Here is a 20,229-nt window from a genome sequence, read left to right as displayed (position 1 = left end):
CTCTCAACTTACTGTTCTACTTTGTCTGAAAAGTAAATGCACGTAAGAGCATTCAAGATTGTGAACCTTTCTTGGGAACAGTTAAACTCAAAATAGGTCAATTCCAGAACGGCATTCATTTCAAGGGGACTTTTGTCTGTGGTTATTTTGAAAACCACTGCTTTTAAAACTGACATTATGAAGCTTAAAAATAGGCCCTCCTACTAAGGATCCTGGACTAAAATACCCTTTCCTCCCCTCATTTCCTTATCCCCTTTTCACTCAAACACCTAAGAGAATGGTGACACAGAGGGTTGCCTTCTCAAGAGCTTCAGATTATTACTTGAAAATTTTTTGATGATTTCTTGAAAAAAATCCAATTATTAGTTTTAAATTTTTTTTTGATAATACCGGATACAGTTACCAAATTTAGTGGTGGGCAGACCTGGTTAGAACATCTTCCAACCAAGTATCCCAAATGAAAGCATGTAATATATACACCATAGGAAAATCAAAGTCTGAAAACCAACTCCTCCATTCCAGCTGTGTGAGCTCCCAGCAAGTTCTTTCTGCTCTCTGGGTCTGGTTTCATCTTGCAAAAGCAGACAGGGGGGCTAAAGGATCTGTAAGGTCCCATCCCGCCCAAACAGGCTCTGCTTCTATGAAGCTAGGCAGCTGCTTCCTATTTTCATGGCTCTTTGGAAAAAGCAGAAATGTTCCTTGCCCAGAAGGTCCTTGGGAAGCATCATTATACTTAATAATGTTCCCCTGGGACACAAGAACTGCTACTGAGAGCAAAGCAAGATGGTTATAAAATATAAAGATGTTCAGAGGAAAAAATAAGTTATGTTTTAAAAAGGATACCAGTAAATCTAGATACAAATGCATATACAGTCAACCAAAAAAATTAGTAGCTATGACTGAATTTAACAAAGCTGCAGGACATAAACAATTCATACAAATCAAATCATGGTCAAGATAGAAAATACAAATTACAGGGCGCCTGGGTGGCTCAGTGGGTTAAGGCCTCTGCCTTCGGCTCAGGTCATGATCCCAGAGTCCTGGGATTGAGCCCCGCATCGGGCTCTCTGCTTCGTGGAGAGCCTGCTTCCTCCTCTCTCTCTGCCTGCCTCTCTGCCTACTTGTGATCTCTGTCTGTCAAATAAATAAATAAAATGTTTAAAAAAAAATTTTTTTAAAAGAAAAGAAAATACAAATTGAAAAATGTTCAGTCACAATGACATTAAGAAAAAAATGACATCAAAATGTTAAGCCTTGAAATATTAACTCAGAACACACTAGAGTTACTCGGAAGAAACTGTAACACCATAATAGGAGAGAGAGAAGAGACATTAATAAATGGAAAGGTACACGATGAGAGTTGTTAAAGTTTTCATTAGGGGCACCTGGGTGGCTCAGTTGGTAGAGCATGCCACACTTGATCTCAGAGTCATGAGTTCAAGCCCCAAGTTGGGTCTAGAGATTACTAAAAAATAAAATCTTTGGGGTGCCTGGGTCTGGGTTAAAGCCTCTGCCTTTGGCTTGGTTCATGATCCCAGGGTCCTGGAATCGACCCCCGAGACGGGCTATCTGCTCAACGGGAGGCCTGCTTCCCCCACCTCCTCTGCCTGCCTCTCTGTCTACTTGTGATCTCTGTCAAATAAATAATCTTTTTTAAAAATTTTTTAAAAAGGGACGCCTGAGTGGCTCAGTTGGTTAAGCCGCTGCCTTCGGCTCGGGTCATGATCCCGGAATCCTGGGATCGAGTCCCGCGTCGGGCTCCTTGCTCTGTGGGGAGCCTGCTTCTCTCTCAGCCTCTGCCTGCCGCTCTGCCTGCTTGTGTTCTCTCTCTCTCTCTCTCTCTGACAAATAAATAAATAAATAAGTTTTTAATTTTTAATTAAGTTTTCATTAACCCTACCAAACTGAAAAAAAAACCGTATCAACACTACATAAGTGTTAAAAGGCAATTTTATAAATACATCAAAATACCACCACTACCAAATAAAAGTAAACCTGAAAATACAATAGATAGATAGATATTTAATAAATTCCTGTAAGATACTAGAACACACTGTGGAGAATAACTAGACCCATTCCTCACACCAAACACATTAATAAATTCCAGATGGGACAGAATTAACCATACGAGAAAGAAATGGCTATAAGACAAAGAAGCCACATCCTCCAGCAAAGTTGTGAAGAGATACGTCTAAATACTAAAGAAAGGTAGGGCTATCTCATACAAAAGACATGTTTTTAAAGACAAAAAAAAAATGTTTTTCTTAACACGACATAAAAGGAAAACCTCACCGAGACAACGTTGCAGCCACATAATTGATAAAACTTTAAAATACAGAGCATACGGACTTCAACAAACCACCAGACAAGTAACTGGGTAGATTAACAAAAGACATGAATGAACAAATAAATACAAAGCACATAAAAACTGTTTAGACATACCTCTTGAAAAATCATCAGAGAAGAAAAGTTTGCATGTGACTTTTTTGAAATATGTAGCGGGTATCAGAAAACCAGCCCACCTACCTCTCTAGCTTCATCTCCTCCAACCTGCACCCATGCACCAGCACACTCAACTACTTCCCAGCTCCTCCAGGCATCCCAGGCTTTCCCACTTATGAGAAGCCACTCATCCTCTGCTCTCTTCCTGCCATGCCCTGCCCCCCTCCATTCCCATGGAAATCCTAGCTATCCTTCAAGGCCCAGCTCAAATGTCATCTCTTCCGTGATGGCTTTCCTAATCTCCCCCACTGGATGTGCCTTCTTCCTCCTCTCCTTGAGCTCTGACAGTACTTTCTTTATACATCAGGGCACTTTCCTTCCTCGGCAGCCGTTTGTTTCCTTCCTGAGCCCCTGCGACCTCTCCCCGTCCTGCTAATGAGGTTTTAAAATCCCTAGAGACAAAGAAAATCTTACTCAACTGCCCCCAGCTCCTAGCATAGCAAATTACATCAAGCATTCAATAAATATTAGTTCAAACGAATTGGTGAAATATAGAAAATAATCCCATTTCAAAAACACAGCCTGGCTAACACCTTAAGTAAAGCAGATTGACCTTCAAAGGAGCCCTTTCCACCTACCAAACTATCAAAAAATCAGAGCTTTAAAAAAATAAAAGGAGAAGGAAAAAAACCTTTCTGCAGCTTGAGGAAACAGTTAAATATAATTGTTTCCATCTTTTTTTGGAACATATTCTGTTAATACGTAACAAACAGCGGCAACATGGTTCACTGCCTCTGATTTGGTGTATGAATTAATTTAAAAGCAGAACAAAACAAATTGGTTCAGAACATTTGCCAGACTATCAGTACATAATGAAAATCTGGGGGTGCCTGGGTGGCGCAGTCGGTTAAGTGCCCAGCTCTTGGTTTCAGTTCAGGTCATTATCTCAGGGTCTCAGGGTCTCAAGATGGAGCCCCAAATCAGGCTCTGCACTCAGTGGGGAATCTGCTTAAGATTCTCTCTCCCTCTGCTCCTCCCGCCCCACCCCCCTGCACCTTCTCTCTCAAATAAATAAAATCTTCAAAAAACAAAATCTGGAAGCCACCTCATCAACAAAATATCATTTATAAAGCCAGACTCAGCCAAAAATATACGAAACCAAGAGGATTATGTCCATGAAAAGTTGAGAGGGGGACTGGAGAGTAGAGGGAGACTTCATCAACTGATCACAGCCACATATATAATGGAATGTCCAAAAAAAAGTTAAACTGGGAAGTTTGAAGTCTGTAGTTTCCTTCTTTAAAAGGTGTTAACAAATATTCAAAGAAGGGGGTGAGGGGGAAAGAGGTCACATTACCCTTCTCCACTTCTTCTTAACACGCTGTAACCTCTTCTTAATCTGACTCCCTTGCTGACATCAAAGCAGGATGCCCCTGGGAACTACACTGAGAAATCAGAGGCAGGATCAGCTCTTTGAGGCTGTGCCGCGCCAGAATCCAGAGAACACCTGCTGCTTTAAAACAAAACACCATTCATCCTGGGAGGGGTTAACTCAGCAAACAGGTACTGGAGTCTCCAAACAGATCTCACAGGCTTTTGGGCAACAGAACGAGGACACCGGACACGAAGTAAAAACAATCAAGCAGCAGTAAGACAGATGATTTTTGAGAAATGGAAGCTTCTGGAAGAAAACAGAAACAAAACTGGGACTTTAAGCTTTCCTCTCGGGCTCAACCTCATTTTCTGCCCAGCCTGTGGGTTCTCAGGGTTTGTTTTCTCCACATGTCAGAAACATTCACCATTTGCTTGACCTGTGCTTCCTGGGAAGATGGTGGAAATAGAACCAATTCATACCGAGGAAAGCTAGCAAAGAGGTTTTTTGTGGTTGTCAGTTTATTTTTGATTTTTTTTTTTTTTTTTTTTTTTTAGATTTTATTTCTTTATTTGAAGGGAGGGAGGAGCAGAAGGGGTGGGAGAGGGAGAGGGAAAGAATCTCAGACTCTGCACTGAGCCCCACATGGGGCCCAATCCCAGGACACTGAAATCATGACTAAACCAAAACAAGAGTCTGATGCTCAACCAAATGAGCCACCCAGGTGCCCCAGTTTCATTGTTTAAACGAAATTTTGGGCTCCCTGAGTATTGCAATCAGTTTGAATCTGATAGCTCCTGATTTCAGCTGGGGTCTTGATCTCCGTGGGATCCAGCCCCACGACAGGCTCTGCATCCAGCATGGAATATGCTTAAGACACTCCCTTCCTCCCGCTCCCCACACTCTAAAATAAATAAATAAATCTTTTTTTTTTTTTTTTTTTTTTTTTTTTTTTTGAGTGCAAGAGAGAGAGCGAGCGAGCGAGCGCGCGAGTGAGCGCAAGCGGGGAGGAGGGTCAGAGAGAGAGGGAGACACAGACTCTCTGCTGAGCAGGGAGCCTAATGTGCAGCTGGATCCTACAACCCTGAGATCAGGACATGAGCTGAAGGCAAACGCTTACCTGACTGAACAGCCCAGGATCTGCCCCTAAATAAATCTTTTTTTTTTTTTTTAAGATTTTATTTATTTATTTGACAGAGAGAAATCACAAGTGGTCGGAGAGGCAGGCAGAAAGAGAGAGAGGGAAGCAGGCTCCCTGCTGAGCAGAGAGCTCGATGCGGGACTCGATCCCAGGACCCTGAGATCATGACCTGAGCTGAAGGCAGCAGCTTAACCCACTGAGCCACCCAGGCGCCCCCCTAAATAAATCTTTTTAAAAAATAAATAGGGGCACCTCAGTGGCTTAAGGCCTCTGCCTTCGGCTCAGGTCATGATTCTGGGGTCCCAGGATCAAGCTGGCTCTCTGCTCAGCAGGGAGCCTGCTTCTCTTCCTCTCTCTCTGCCTACTTGTGATTTCTGTCAAATAAATAAATAAAATCTTAAAAAAAATAAAACAAATTCTTAAAAATAAATTTACACAAACACTACTTTGGTTTTGTTCAATCTACCAAAAATGATTAACCGTATCAGCAGTGTTATAAACACAGGGGTCCAAAAAGGTATGGCCCTAATCAAGTTAAGGGAAAAAGACACAAAAGGGGGGGCGCCTGGGTGACTTAGTGGGTTAAAGCCTCTGCTTTCAGCTCAGGTCATGATCCCAGGGTCCTGGGATCGAGCCCCAAATCGGGCCCTCTGCTTGGCAGGGAGCCTGCTTCCCTTCCTCTCTCTCTCTGCCCGCCTCTCTGCCGCCTTCTGATCTGTCTGTAAAATAAATAAATAAAATATTTTTTTTTAATTATCTTTAAAAAAAAAAAAAGACGGGGCGCCTGGGTGGCTCAGTTGGTTAAGCAGCTGCCTTCGGCTCAGGTCATGATCCCAGCGTCCTGGGATCGAGTCCCACATCGGGCTCCTTGCTCCGCAGGGAGCCTGCTTCTCCCTCTGACTCTGCCTTCCACTCTGTCTGCCTGTGCTCGCTCTCACTCACTCTCTCTCTGACAAATAAATAAATAAAATCTTTAAAAAAAAAAAAAAATAAAAATAAAAAAAAATAAAAATAAAAATAAAAAAAAAAGACATAAAAGGCACACTTAGTGAATAAGAAAGCATTATGATTTTAAAATGATACTATTTAATGTTATATTCATTACACAACATAGACCAGAAGTACAAAAGGGTTAAGAGAAAATGTGAGTTAACATTAAAAAGGGGGACGCCTGGGTGGCTCAGTTGGTTAAGCAGCTGCCTTCGGCTCAGGTCCTGGGATCGAGTCCCACATTGGGCTCCTTGCTCAGCAGGGAGCCTGCTTCTCCCTCTGCCTGCCATTCTGTCTGCCTGTGCTCGCTCTCTCCCCCTCTCTCTCTGATAAATAAATAAAAATCTTTAAAAAAGATAAAATAAATTTTTAAAAAATAAAATAAAATAAATAAAAAGGGCTTAAGACTCAGGATGAATTTTGTTCTCTGGGAACTCAAGTATTTATTATGAATTTTTCCAAACATACAGAAAAATGGAAAGAATAAAACAGGGAAACTCATAAACTAACCAACTAAACAACTGCAGACAATTTGCTTCATTTGCTTTATCTATGTGTGTATGTGCATTTTTTCCTGAACCATTTCAAAGTGAGTCTCATGTATCACCTATGAAGAACTTTTTCCTACATAATAATACATAACAGCTAAAAAATTAATAATTCTCTATTCAAATTTCCCAAATTGTGCCAAGAACACATTTGGTCACTATTTCATTTTTGATTCAGCATCCACCTGAGGTTCATGCATTACATTTGGTTAGCATGTGTCTTCAGTCTGTTACTCTATTTTTTTTTTTTTAAGATTTTATTTATTTATTTATTTGACAGAGAGAAATCACAAGTAGATGGAGAGGCAGACAGAGAGAGACAGAGGGAAGCAGGCTCCCCGCTGAGCAGAGAGCCCGATGCGGGACTCGATCCCAGCACCCTGAGATCATGACCTGAGCCGAAGGCAGCGGCTTAAACCACTGAGCCACCCAGGCACCCCAGTCTGTTACTCTAGAACCACACCACTCCCCCTGCTTTTGCCCATGACACTGACTTTCTAGAAAGACTAAGTCAGTTGTCATAGAGAACGTTCCACGTCCTGGATTTGTCAGATGGTTTCCTCCTGGTGTCATTTAACTTGTTCCTCTGTCCCTGCATTTGTTGTAAACAGGAAGTTAGGTCTCAACGCTTGATTAGATGCAGATCTGGCTTAGATTTTAAAAGACAGGCAGCATATAAAATGCCCAAATTAACATGATTTTATCAACATTTGTAATTTGGTATTAAGAGCAAAAGATAACAGCTTTCTGAGAAGGAAGAATTCAAAGGGGCATCACTAACAACACTTCCCCCTTGAAGAGCATTCCAGTAATGATAAAGTGCTTTCATATACATTATTTCAGATTATGCTTATCTGCCTGCCTTCTTCACAGGTTTGTTACATTATCATCCTTACTTTCCTAATAAGGAAAACTGAGGCTCAGTAATGTTCAATGATAGAGCCAAGATTAGCAATTAAGAAGCAGTTTAAGTCTTGAAGACAAGTCGTAGAATAACATGGAGTTATTCAGAAAACACTATTTAATCACAGGATTACCTAGATGTATACGTGGAGATGAAATTTATGCCAGGTTTTGAAAGACAGACAGCACTCACTGATTCCAGGCACCTTGCTAGATGCTGGAGAAAGATCAGTACACAAGATAGTCATGGTCTCTGCCCTCACAGACGCTGAAGTGTGGTGGCAAATATAAAACAAAAATACAATCACACAGAAAAGCAGAGGGCATTCCAGACAAAAGAAACCATGTGAGCAAGACCAGACAGAGGTAGGAAGCAATTTGCTGGTGTGAAGGGAAGACAGTAAAGGGGTCAATGCGGACCACAACAGGTGAACTGGGAGAGAGAAAAATCAAACTAGATGGGGAAGACAGGGCCAATGCCTACTCTACTGACGTATCCTCTCCCTTTCTTTCAAAGACGAACAAGTTCATGAAAGTAGAATGTTCTAAGCGTTTATGTTCAAACAAGTACCCCCCACATCTCCTTGCCATGATGAAGTCATCTGCAGGAATCTGTGTGCCCTTTCTGTATCCGCTATGACAACAGCACAGGCATTCCTCCCAAGACCGCAGACTATTCACCTGCGGCTGTTCTCAAATGACAGCACCAGTATTCATTACTGCAGCAACAAAGAGGGAGACACATCCAAGTTCAAAACTACAAAATGAGTCAAAACCACTTGAAAGGCTCCTCGTGATCATGGTACACAACCCAAAAAGGCCATCGGAGACCCCCGAAAAGCACATCAACCTGTCATAACCTTGCTGTCCCCTTCCTGAAGGGCCTTCACATCCTAACAGATGTGCGTCCCAGACAAACCTGGCGGAAGTGCTGATGCTAGGAACTATGCTCCGAGCGCAATTGTGAAGTCAGTCTGCATGTTTTAGGGTTATGGTGAAACCGTTCGAAAGCCAAAATCTATGGGTGCCACCAAGGCCAAGCAACGCACCCTCCGTTTCTTCCCCACTTCATGGCCTTCAAAGCTCTTTTACATGAGTTTTACATGAGTTACCTTGTTTAATCTTCCTAATACTCATTCGGGGTAGGAATGCTTCATTTCATCAGCAGGTGTCTACTGAAGAGCAGACACTGTTCTATTCACTGGCCAAGGAGCAAAGCCAAGCCCCCACCTTCGTGAAGCTTCCACATTAGCCGGGCAGGGACCACAGAGGAATACACACCATGCCATGTTAGTTAGTGGTTAAGTGCTTGAGGAAAGACTGGGCACAGCAAAGGGGCAGAGACAGGAAGTGCTGTGTTACAGACTAGACAGAGTGAACAAGGACGACCTCCGTGAAGAGACATTTTTGCAGACAGAGTTCTGAAGGACGTGAGGAAGCAAGTTTTTTTAAAGAGCTTCCAGGTAGATGGAATGCCAAATGCAAGAGCTCTGAGATGGGAATGTGCACCACCTACCGTGGACCAGATACCAGTGTACAGTGGGGCTGAATGGCAGGTGTGTGAGGGGGGCAGGGTGATAGGGTGGGACCCCATAGGCCATTAAGGTCAAGATTCTGTAAGGCCCCCCCTTCCACTGAATACATAAGGAAACAAAAGAGTCAGGAAGTACAAAGGATTTGCTTGAAGTCAACCAGAAAGTGACATTTTGGGAAATGCCCTATGCTGGGATTTCTTCTCAGGGCTCAAGCTTTTCCTCATGGAGATGAGAAGTGCTCTTTAAGGGGCACCTGACTGGCTTAGTTGGTACAGCATGCAACTCTTGATATCAGGGTTGTGAGTTCAAGCCCCATGTTGGGTGTGGAGATCACTTTAAAGTAAAATCTTAGGGGCACCTGGACAGCTCAGTCGTTAGGCAACAGCCTTTGGCTCAGGTCACCATCCCAGGTTCTGGGATAGAGCCCCATACTGGGCTCCCTGCTCAGTGGAAGCCTGCTTCTCCCTCTCCCGCTCCCGCTCCCCCAGCTTGTGTTCCTTGCTGTCTCTCTGTCAAATAAATAAATAAACTTTTTTAAAATAAATAAATAATAAATAAATAAATAAATAAAATCTTAAACAAAAAAGTGTTCTTTCAGAAACAAGGAGATAAAGCAAGTGCCTCATCAAGGTAGGAGACACATGGTAGGAGACACACCCCAAGCAATCCCATTTGAGTACACCCCATAGGGAACTCTCACAAGGGTCCAAAGGGAGCCATGCACAAGGATGGTCATGACCGTACTGTCTGATGCAGCAAAAGGCTGAAAACAGTTGTCTCATTCTAGGGGAATTGACATAGAACAATAAGTAAAATGTGGTACATGTCCAAGACTGCTCTGCAAACAAGACAAATAATGAATAGTATCATGTAGCATCATGAATAGGTCAGAAACATGGTATTTTGTTTAAAAAAAAAAAGTAAAGACAAACTGGAAGAAAAGCTCGGGGTGGTCATTGCTTCTGTTTAAATATTCCTGGTTCTCCTTCTAAGAAGCCCCTGCTCCTTTGAAGGTCAGCACAGCCATATGATTTGCTCCAGCCAATAAAATGGGAGCAAAAGCGACCTGTCACTTCTCAACAAAAACTTTAGGAGCCAGAATGTGATTCACAAGATGCCCTTCTCACATGAGCATATTTCAGAGATGGTACCTCCATAAGCCTAGATCCCTAATGGAATCCAATGAACAGAGACTCCCACTGACCTGCAAGTGTGTTCAACTACTGATTTTCTGGTTGTTTGTAACCTCAGTATAACCTAATCTATCCCAACTGAGGCGTATTTACAGCACAACAGTAATTTTTATAAAATCTGAATATATTTAGGGCGTACAACGTGAGCTTTGATACACATACAGAGAAACAATTACTATAGTCAAGCTAATTAACAAAACTATTTATTTCCTTACATAGTTAACATTTTTTGGTTTATGTGAGCACCTGAAATCTACTATGTTACCAAATCTCCAGTATTTAATACACTGGTATTAACTATAGCCGCCATGTTGTACATTAGATCCCTAGGCTTATTTATCCTACATTAACTACAGCTTTGTACCCTCTGACCAATACCCCCACCTCTCCACCCCTGGTAACCACCTATCTACTCTCTGTTTTGACTTATTCTCCCCCTTTTTTTAGATTCCACATGTAAGTGAGATCACATAGTATTTTTTTTTTTCATCTCTGTCTGGCTTATTTCATTTAATATGTCTTCCAGGTTCATCCATGTTGTCACAAATGGCAGGATCTCCCTTCTTAAGGCAGAGTAACAGCACAATCGCATTCAGCACTCTCTGCACAGAAACACACAAAACAATACCATCTACCTCCCAAAGGTACATACATACCAAAAAATGGGTGGAACTGTAAGACCAAATATTAAATACCCTAGAGTGGGTGAGAGCCTGTGAAAGAAAAGGAAATGGGGAGAGGGAAATGACAGCAAAGGGGTAAATAAATGAAAAAGTACAAAAAGATGTGTTAAACACATTGTGCAAATATTAGAAATTCAAGACTCTCACTGTTTTACTCAAGCATATTTGCACTTACTATATGCCAGCTACTGTGTCCCAGGGACTACTTACAGAACACTGAATCAGAAAAAGGCAGTACTAGGGTGCCTGGGTGGCTTGGTAGGTTAAACCTCTGCCTTCGGCTAGGGTCATGATCCCAGGGTCCTGGGATAGAGTCCCGGCTCTCTGCTCAGCAGGGAGCCTGCTTTCCCTCTCTCTCTCTGCCTGCCTCTCTGCCTACTTGTGATCTCTCCGTCAAATAAATAAGTGAAATTTTGAAAAAAAAAAAGAAAAAAAAAGGCAGTACTAACCTTACAGTTTATGGTGTACAAAAAAGAGAGATATTTAAGATATCCTAGTAAAAAATTATAGACAGTGAATGAATGTCATGAAAAAAAAAAAAATCAGGTGATGGGGTCGTAGCTGGCTCAGTATGTGAAGCATGCAACTCTCCTGATCACAGAGTCATGAATTTGGGCCCCACAAGGGGGCCCAATTTAAGTGGAACCTACTTTAAAAAAAAGAAAGAAAGAAAGGCACTCGTAAATGCCCTGTCTTTAAAAAACAAAAAAACAAAAAAAAAAACAGATGACAGGGAAAGTGACCTCCCTTAGAGATAAGGTGGTCTGTGAACACCTCAGAGGAAATGGCATTTAGGTAGAGATGATGATTACTTCCTTCCCAGATTGGGAAGAGGAAGGGATGATTCATTCTAGGCTAAGGGAACAGCATGTGTAAGGGCCTGGAGGGGGTACAGACCATCCCCAGGAGGAAGTGAAAGAGAACTAGAATGGTGGAAGGAAGAAGCAGCAGGAAATGTGGTTAAAGAGATGGGGGGTGCTGCCACAGGGGGCAGATCTCTGGGTCTCACAGCCCAGTAGGAGTCTGGATTTCATTCTAACTGCAATGGAACCGTGAAAACATTTGAAACACGGGGCTGATATTATCTTATTTCCAATTTATTTCATACTAACGCTTAGTACCCATGCAGTACACTCAGACATTTTTGCAAAAATTTGCAAAAAAGGTACTTTTGCACTCTTTTTTTTCAAGGACCCTGGCAACTTGCATAAACTTCAGGTCCATGCACCCAGCTCCATCCGAATACATTAAGTGCTAAGTTAGAGGTAAATCCCAAGTGCCAAGGAGCCAGAGAGGAGAAACAACCTTGCCAAGTTAGTACCAAGAGATCCTTTATGTCAACGGATTTTTTTTTTTTTTTTTGCTTCCTAGTTTACATGACATGATAATGTTCAAACCATGCCCTGGTCTAATCACAGAAATCACGAGTACAGCAGCCTCACTTGAGAAACACTCTCGAAGGTGAAAGATGAATATGTGTACAGCTTTCCTCCCTTTAGTGCCAGGAAATGTAGGGGAACAGTCCCTGTTTGTCTCAGGCAGCCTACACAAAGATGCCTCCTATTGTAACACAGCAATGAGTCATGGAGGTAGATGCAGATGGCACAAAAAACTAAGCAATTGTGGGGATTCGCTTATCCAGAAGCAAAGGCACCTTAACACACATATCCACCACCACGAATGGAAATTACCTTCTAGTTTCCTTCAGCTTTCTCAACATCCATCCAGTGGCAAAGGCACCAGAAGCTAACATTTATGGGAAGTTTACTACGTATTAGCTCATTTAACCTTCAAAACTACCCTAAGTAGGTTCTATCATTAGCTCCATTTTTACAGATGACAAAACTAAACCTAAGCTGTATCTTTAAGATAAGAATGATACTTGTCCCAGATCACAAAACCACAAAGTAAAAGAGGCAGGCTTCAAACTTAGCCTGATTCCAGAGACCAACCTCCTAACCACTGCTGAGAATCTCCCAGTCCCACCAAACTTCTCTGCCACCAACTACAGAGTATTCTTTTTCTGCCTGTATTTTTTCTTTTTTTAAAGATTTATTTATTTTAGAGAGGCAGCATGAGGAGCAGAGAGAGAGAAAAATCCCCAAGCAGACTCTTCATTGATCTCAACTCAGATCCGATACTAGGACCCCGAGAGCACGCATGACCCCAGCTGAAACCAAGAGTAGGTCGCTTAACTGTACCATCCAGGCGCCCCTGTATTTTTTAATGAGATTCCTCCCATTTGCAAAGAACACAGGTGTGGCGCCACAATTAACTAGAGATGACAACAGGTACTTCCACTAAGTACCTACCTCCAAATCAAATAAGGGCAGGATGGTCAGGCCACAACATTCAACCAGGCACTATGGTCAAAAGTTGTCCTGCCCTGTGCTGGGGGGATGTCAATTTGTTTTAAAGGGGTAAAATTATGTACAGTAAGCCTGAATAACTATTCTGCATAGAATCTGACCTGTCCAAGTCAATATCACACATAAGAGACATGACAGTAACTGAAGAGCATCTGTTGGGAACAGGTCTGAGGAAACTGAGTTCACAACACAGGTCCTCCACTGGCCTTGCGATCATTACAGGGATGAAGAGAGTCATCAAGCCAGCAGGTCCCCAGGCTATTAAAATCTAAAGAGAGAAGGGAAGGTTATAGAAATCACCAAAGGGCAGACAGTTCAGGCCTACTCCATTCATTTCATCAGCTAGCTTCCATACATCTCCAGTGTGCAAATAAAGATTACGAACCAAATCTTTTCTGATTAATTCTCCAGCTGGCCGGATCTCTCTCCCTAACAGTCTTGTTCCCTATTAAGGGCGCAAAAAGAGTTGTGGGAGTTCGGAAACACCCCACGAAAGCGCCCTCCTCCCTGTTTAATGAGATAAAGTGCCGGCTTCTGAGCCACACTGGAAGCTGCGGAGATGCAGCACCTTGCGCTGGTTTTCATGGCTACGGGTGTTCACGTCTCAGGTCAGTTTAGGGCTCATGGTAAAATACGGAAAGCCAGGAGAGTCACTGGTGAGGAGGGATTTGTTAATGAATGAAGAGTGAGACGAAGAAGAGGAAAGCGGCTCCCTTGGAGACAAGATAGTTTCCAGGAAGAAGGCCAAGGACCCGGAGGCCCCGAAGTCGGCGAGAGAAAAGCCACCGGGATACCCGTGCGCACACGCCCCTGCCAGCCAGCCAGCCAGCCGCGGCAACGAGGCTGCACTCCCGGCCCACAGGTGTCAAGCACAAAGGTGAGGACGCGGCTTGCTCGTCCCAACTCCACTCTCCATACCCCGAGCCGGTCTAAAAGACGCAGATGCGATCTCAATTTTTTCCAGGACATTTGCTCCCTTCTCCCCTTCGCAGGCCACGATCCCAGACGATCTGGGGAAAACAGCTCGGGGTTGGGGGGGTGGGGTTACGGGAGATGAACCAGTTTTTATCTTTCAGGGGGAGAAAGTGAATGGCCAGTGGCCAAGGATGACTGCAAGGGTCAGGAGAGGGGGAATATTGAGGCTCGCTGGGTCCACTGACGGGTCTGAGTCAGGAGCACAATCTGTGCTTAGTCACCGATACCTCGGCGGCCGGGAGTTCCTCGCCCCTGCCAGCCTGAAACGTACGTGACGAACCCGAGAGGAGCCCGGCGCGCCGCGCACACCCGCCTGGGCTCCTACACCCCAGCAGTGGCCTCTGCAGCCCGGACCGGCGCTCGCCGCCCACCCCAGACTTACTCCGCCGAGCTGGTCCCGTTAACCGCGGAGCCGTCGGGGGCCGGGTTCAGCTGGATGGGCGTCGGCTTCTTCTTGGGCATTCTGGACCAGGGAAGGCGCTTCTAACTCCGAGGGGAGGGCGGCCCCTCTCTTGCTTCCTCCCTCTGAGCTGCCCCACGCCCGCCGCGCAGGGCCAAGTAGGGGTCGCGAGCCCCGGGGCTGCCTTCGGGAGGCGCGCCCCGCGTGGTCCAGTCAACGCCAAGGGGCCGCTGGCGGTCTCTGGGGACCCCCGACCCTCTCGCCTGGGGCTCGCCTTGGCGCGCAGCGAATCGAAGGGCTTCCCCGCCGGCGCAGCTCGGCAGCCCGGGATTCCCTCCCTCTCTCCCTCAGTCAACCCGTCCTTCAGGCTCGATCGACACCGCCACAGCCCTGCTCCAGCTTCAGCGCGGAAAGTACCGCCGCCACCGGCGCCGCGCTCCAGCCGCTCGGCGCAGCCGTCCCAGGGAGGGAATGGAGAGCGGAGCAGGGGCGGGAAAGAGGAAAGCCTCGCCCCTCCACCAGGGCTGCTGCGCTTTCCACACACCCACTCGGCTCCGCCCCTATTGCCTCGCCGACAGCCAATGGGAGTACGCCTAGGCGGCAGATGACGCGGAAATACGTCACGGGGGCGCGGCGTGCTGCCCTGGGGGCGGGGTCCGGCGCTGGCTCCACAGCGCCCTCTGCTGCCACGCGGCACTCAGGTGGACCCACCAGGAAAGGAGGTCGTGCGTCCTGATTCACCGAGCTAAGGTGGGTTTCACGTGGCGGGACGCCGGGCTGTCTCCTCTTCTGCGGTGACCGGAGCGCCCTCCCCGGGCCGAATCACGTTGAAGGAGATGAAATAATAAAATGAGTAAGGAAAGACTTCTCATTTCTAGAAGAGAGGGAGCCTAAGGAACTCGAAAACTTGTCAAAACACTCCTTGAGCCTAACAAACTAGCAAATAGATGTATATGAAATTGTATTACACACTATTGATCTACTGATGAGGGTACTGATGAGATTACTGATGAGATTGTAATTGGGCAACCTTTTTTTTTTTTTAAACATTTTATTTATTCATTTGAGGAAGAGAGAGCGAGAGCATGAGTGGGGAGAAGGTCAGAGGGAGAAGCAGACTCCCCATGGAGCTGGGAGCCCAATGTGAGACTCGATTCCCGGACCCTGGGATCATGACCTGAGCCTAAGGCAGTGCTTAACCAACTGGCCACCCAGGCGCCCTGGGCAACCTTTTTTGAGAGCAGATTGATAATATATTTTAAAGCCTTGAAAACCCCCCTCTAAAAAAACAAAACAAAACAAAAAAACAACCTTTAAACCAATAATCCCAGTTATATGAAACTTAAAGAAATAAGATGAATAAAGAGCTTAAAAAAGTAAAAGAGGTACCATAGATTTTTTTTTTTAATGTAAATTCAGGGGTGCCTGGGTGGCTCAGTTGGTTAAGCATAAGACCCTTGATTTTTGCTCGGGTCATGATCTTGTGGCCGGGGGTCATGGGATCCCCAGTATCCATTGCCACTCTGGAAGTAGAGCCTGCTTGAGAGTCTCTCCCTCTCCCTTTGCCCCACCCCTGCTCTGTCTCTCTCCCCTCTCATAAACAAACAAACAAATATTCAATCCCTCTCTTCCCCCCCTCTATTCAGTCCTAAAGGTATTAAGTATGCAGAACAAACTAAGCACCTGCACCTGCTGGTCCAGAGCAGTGTGTCAGCCACCCAGGTGTTTGCTGTATATAAAGAGAATAAGGTTTCCTCTTCATTTTGTAGTCCTTGGTACTGTCTGAATTTTTTATAATCCATATAACTTAATTAAAAACATTTTAAAAATTTTTAACATTAATATGGGAATGTACAGTAGTGCAGACAATTTGGGAAACAGTCTGGCAATTCCTCCAGTTAAATATAGTTACTGTATGACTCAGAAATTCTACCCCTAACTATATGCTCAAGAGAAATGAAAAAAGTATATCCATACAAAAACTTACACACAGATGTTTATGGAAGCATTATTCATGATAGCCAAAGAGTGGAAGCAACCCAAATTTCCATCAAATCATGAATGGGTGAACAAAAGGTGACATACCCATACAACAGAATATTACTCAGCCATGAAGAGGAATGAAGGGCTGATCCATGCTACAGCATGAATGACTTTGAAAACATGATGTTAAGTGAAAGCGGTCAGTCACAAAATGTCACATATTGTATGATCCCATTTAGAGGAAATGTCCAGAATAGGCAAATCTATGGAGACAGAGAGTTGACTAGTGATTGTTTCGGGCTTGGTAGGGCAGATGAACTTGGGACAGTAAAATGAGAGCTTAAGTGCCTGAGTTTCTTCTAAGGTGATGAAAATGTCCTAAAATTGACTGTGGTGATGGTTGCTCGTCTCTGTAAATTTATTAAAACCATTGTATTATACACTTTAAATGAGCAAATTATATGGTATATATGTATTGTCTCTTAATAAAGCTGTTATTAAAGCAACAACACCAACGATGAAATCCAGGGGAAGGAGCCAAGAATAGCCGAGAGAGCTTGAAGAACAAAACTGGAAGATCTATGCTACCAGATATTGAGATCCATCTGAGTATTTAAAGCAGTATGGCACTAGCATAAGGACAGACAAGTAGACAAGTGGGGAAGAATAAAGAGTCTGAAAACAAACCCATATTTGATCACCTAATTTTTGGCAAAGATGATAATACAGTGCAGTGGGGGAAAGGATGATCTTTTAAACAAATGGTGATGGGCCAATTGACTCTCCATAAGAGAAAAGTAAGTCTTAATCCCTATATCACACCAGACATAACAAATCAACTCTAGATGGATTATAGAACTAAATAAAGCTTTTAGAAGAAAATATTGGAGAATATCTTCATATTATGGTAGGTGAAGTTTTGGGGGGGGTTATTTTTTAGGAGTTTTTTGTTTATTTGGGGTTTGTTTTTTTGGTTTTAAGTAAGTTCTACGCCCAACCTGGGGCTTGAACTCACAACCTGGAGATCAAGAGTCACATGCTCTAATGACTGAGCCAGCCAGGTGCACCTCAGCAAAGCTTTCTTAAAGAAGACACAAAAAACAAATCATAAAGGAAAAATACAATAAATTGGACTCTATTAATATTAGTTACTTCTGACCTTCAAAAAGGGTAAAAATAGAGAGGACATTTACAATTCATATGTTGGGGGGAAACCTCTTGTCCATAATATATAAAAACTCCTACACAGAGGGAGGCTGGATAGCTCAGTTGGTTAAGCATCTGCCTTCAGCTCAGCTCAGGTCCTAGGGTCCAGGGATTGTGTCCCACATTAAGCTATCTGCTCAGCGGGGAGCCTCCGTCTCTCTCTCTCCCTTTGCCTGCAGCTCCCCCTGCTTGTAAGCTCTCTTGCGTCCTCTCTCTGTATCAAATAAATAAATAAAACCCTTCTTAAAAATTAAAAAAAAAAAAAACCTCTTACACATAAACAAGAAAAAGACAAACAATCCAATAGAAAAATGGGCAAAAGACTTGAACAGACCCTTAATAAATATCCAAATGGTTAATAATCATGAAAAGAGGATGGCTCAGTGGCTTAAACCTCTGCCTTCAGCTCAGGTAATGATCCCAGAGTCCTAAGATTGAGTGCCACATCAGGCTCCTTGCTCAGCGAGGAGACTGCTTCCCCCTCTCTCTCTGTCTGCCTCTCTACCTACTTGTGATCTCTCTATCAAATAAATAAATTTTTTAAAACACCAAAAAAGCCCCAAAACAAATAATCATGAAAAGATGCTGAACTTTCTTAGTTATGAGGGAACTGAAAATCACAATGTAAGTACTTATTTTCACTAAAATGTACACTTTAGAGTGGTCAAAATGGTGGGGTGCCTGGGTGGTACAGTTGGTTAAGCATATGACTCTTGATTTGAGCTCAGATTGTAATCTCAGGGTCCTGAGATCAAGCCCTAAGTCGGGCTCTGCGCTCAGCACAGAGTCTACTTATGACTCTCCCTTTCCAAATGAAACGAGATGAAACCAGAGAGAGAGACAAACCATAAGAGACTCTTAATCTTAGGAAATGAACTGAGGGTTGCTGGAGGGGGGCGTGAGGGGGATGTGGTGGCTGGGTGAAGGACATTGGGGAGGGTATGTGTTGTGGTGAGCTCTCTGGGTTGTGTAAGACTGATAAATCACAGACGTGTGCCCCTGAAACAAATAATACATTATATGTTAATAATAAAAATATAAAGATAATAAAGTGGGGAAACAGACTGCAAAATTAAAAAAAAAAAAAGACTCTGTCTTTCCCTCTCCTTCTGCCCCTCCCTCCTGTGCATTCTCTCTCTCTTAAAAAATAAATAAATCTTTTGGGGCACCTGCATGGCTTAGTGGGTTAAGCCTCTGCCTTTGCTCAGGTTATAATCTCAGGGACCAGGGATCGAGCCCCACATCAGGCTCCTTGCTCAGCAGAGAACCTGCTTCGCACCGGCTGGCCCCCAGCCGCCCCGGCCTGCTTCTCTGCCTACTTGTGATCTCTCTGTCAAATAAATAAATACAATCTTTAAAAATAAATAAATCTTTTGAGAAAAAATGGTCAAAATGGTAAAAACTTTATGTATGTTTTTACCACAATAAAAAACACACACACAATGATACCACATCCACTATTCTGGCTAAGTTGAAAAGGATGGGGTGCCTGGGTGGCTCAGTGGATTAAGCCTCTGCCTTCAGCTCAGGTCCTGATCTCAGGGTCCTGAGATCAAGCCCTGCATCAGGCTCTCTGCTCAGTGGGGAGCCTGCGCCCCACCACCGCGCCCACCCCCCCGCCTGCCTCTCTGCCTACTTGTGATCTCTGTCTGTCAAATAAATAAATAAAATCTTTTTAAAAATAAATAAATTGAATAGGATAAATAATAGCAAATCTTGTTAAGATTTAGAGCAACTAGAAGAGGACTTTCACCCCAAAGGTGGGAGTAATAATGTGTGAAATCAGTTGGAAAAACTGTTTGACATTATCTACTAAGGTTGAACTTACTTCTACCCCATGACTCAGAGATTCTACTCCCAAGCATATATGTAGAAAAATCAATATATACGTTCTTCGGAAAACATGTGCAAGAATGTTCATAGTAACACTATCTGTAATCGTTATCAGGGAAACAACCCAAATGTCCATCAGTCATAAATGGATAAGCTGCGGTAATTCCCTGCAATGAAATACTACTCTATAGCTTTGTGAAAATAGAATATGGCTACTTGCAACAATATGAATGAGTCTCACAAACATCCTGTTGAGTAAAAGTTAGACAAAAAGAAGTAATATGTACATATATATATGTAAAAAATATATGTGGTACAAAATGGGCAAACCTAATCTATGGTGTTAGAAGCTGGGATAGTGGTCATCCTTATGGAGCAGAGTAATAGGCAGGTGAGTCAAATGGGGCTTTTGGGGTGCTAATAATGTTTGCTTTCTTTTTTTAATTTAATTTAATTTATTTATTTGACAGAGATCACAAGTAGGCAGAGACGCAGGCAGAGAGAAGGGGGGGAAGCAGGCTCCCCACTGAGCAGAGAGCCCGATGAGGGGCTAGATCCAAGACCCTGAGATCACGACCTGAGCTGAAGGCAGAGGCCTAACCCACCAAGCCACCCAGGTGCCCCTAATGTTTGCTTTCTTGATCTGGGTGTAGGTT

At 43.7% G+C, this 20,229-nt stretch overlaps 1 protein-coding gene across 2 annotated transcripts in view; it reads right to left on the bottom strand.

Moving 5' to 3' along the window:
- Positions 1-15,096, bottom strand: part of MAP2K1 (mitogen-activated protein kinase kinase 1) — an 80,230-nt gene extending 65,134 nt beyond the window's left edge. The window contains exon 1 of one of the 2 annotated variants that reach the window (XM_004758633.3): positions 14,534-15,096. In XM_004758633.3, the coding sequence (XP_004758690.1) occupies positions 14,534-14,613 (80 nt within the window). In that variant the 5' untranslated portion in view covers positions 14,614-15,096. Of the gene's footprint in view, positions 1-2,526; positions 2,605-14,533 lie in introns of those variants that run through there. The other variant, XM_004758634.3, reaches the window with a different exon arrangement.
- Between the last annotated feature and the right edge of the window lie 5,133 nt (positions 15,097-20,229).

Source organism: Mustela putorius, unplaced genomic scaffold, assembly GCF_011764305.1.
Source record: "Mustela putorius furo isolate JIRA1106 unplaced genomic scaffold, ASM1176430v1.1 tig00003896_pilon_pilon_pilon, whole genome shotgun sequence".
NCBI classification, from domain to species: Eukaryota; Metazoa; Chordata; class Mammalia; order Carnivora; family Mustelidae; genus Mustela; species Mustela putorius.
Note: the sequence above shows the minus strand (reverse complement) of the source record. Positions and strands in the feature narration are given on the sequence as shown.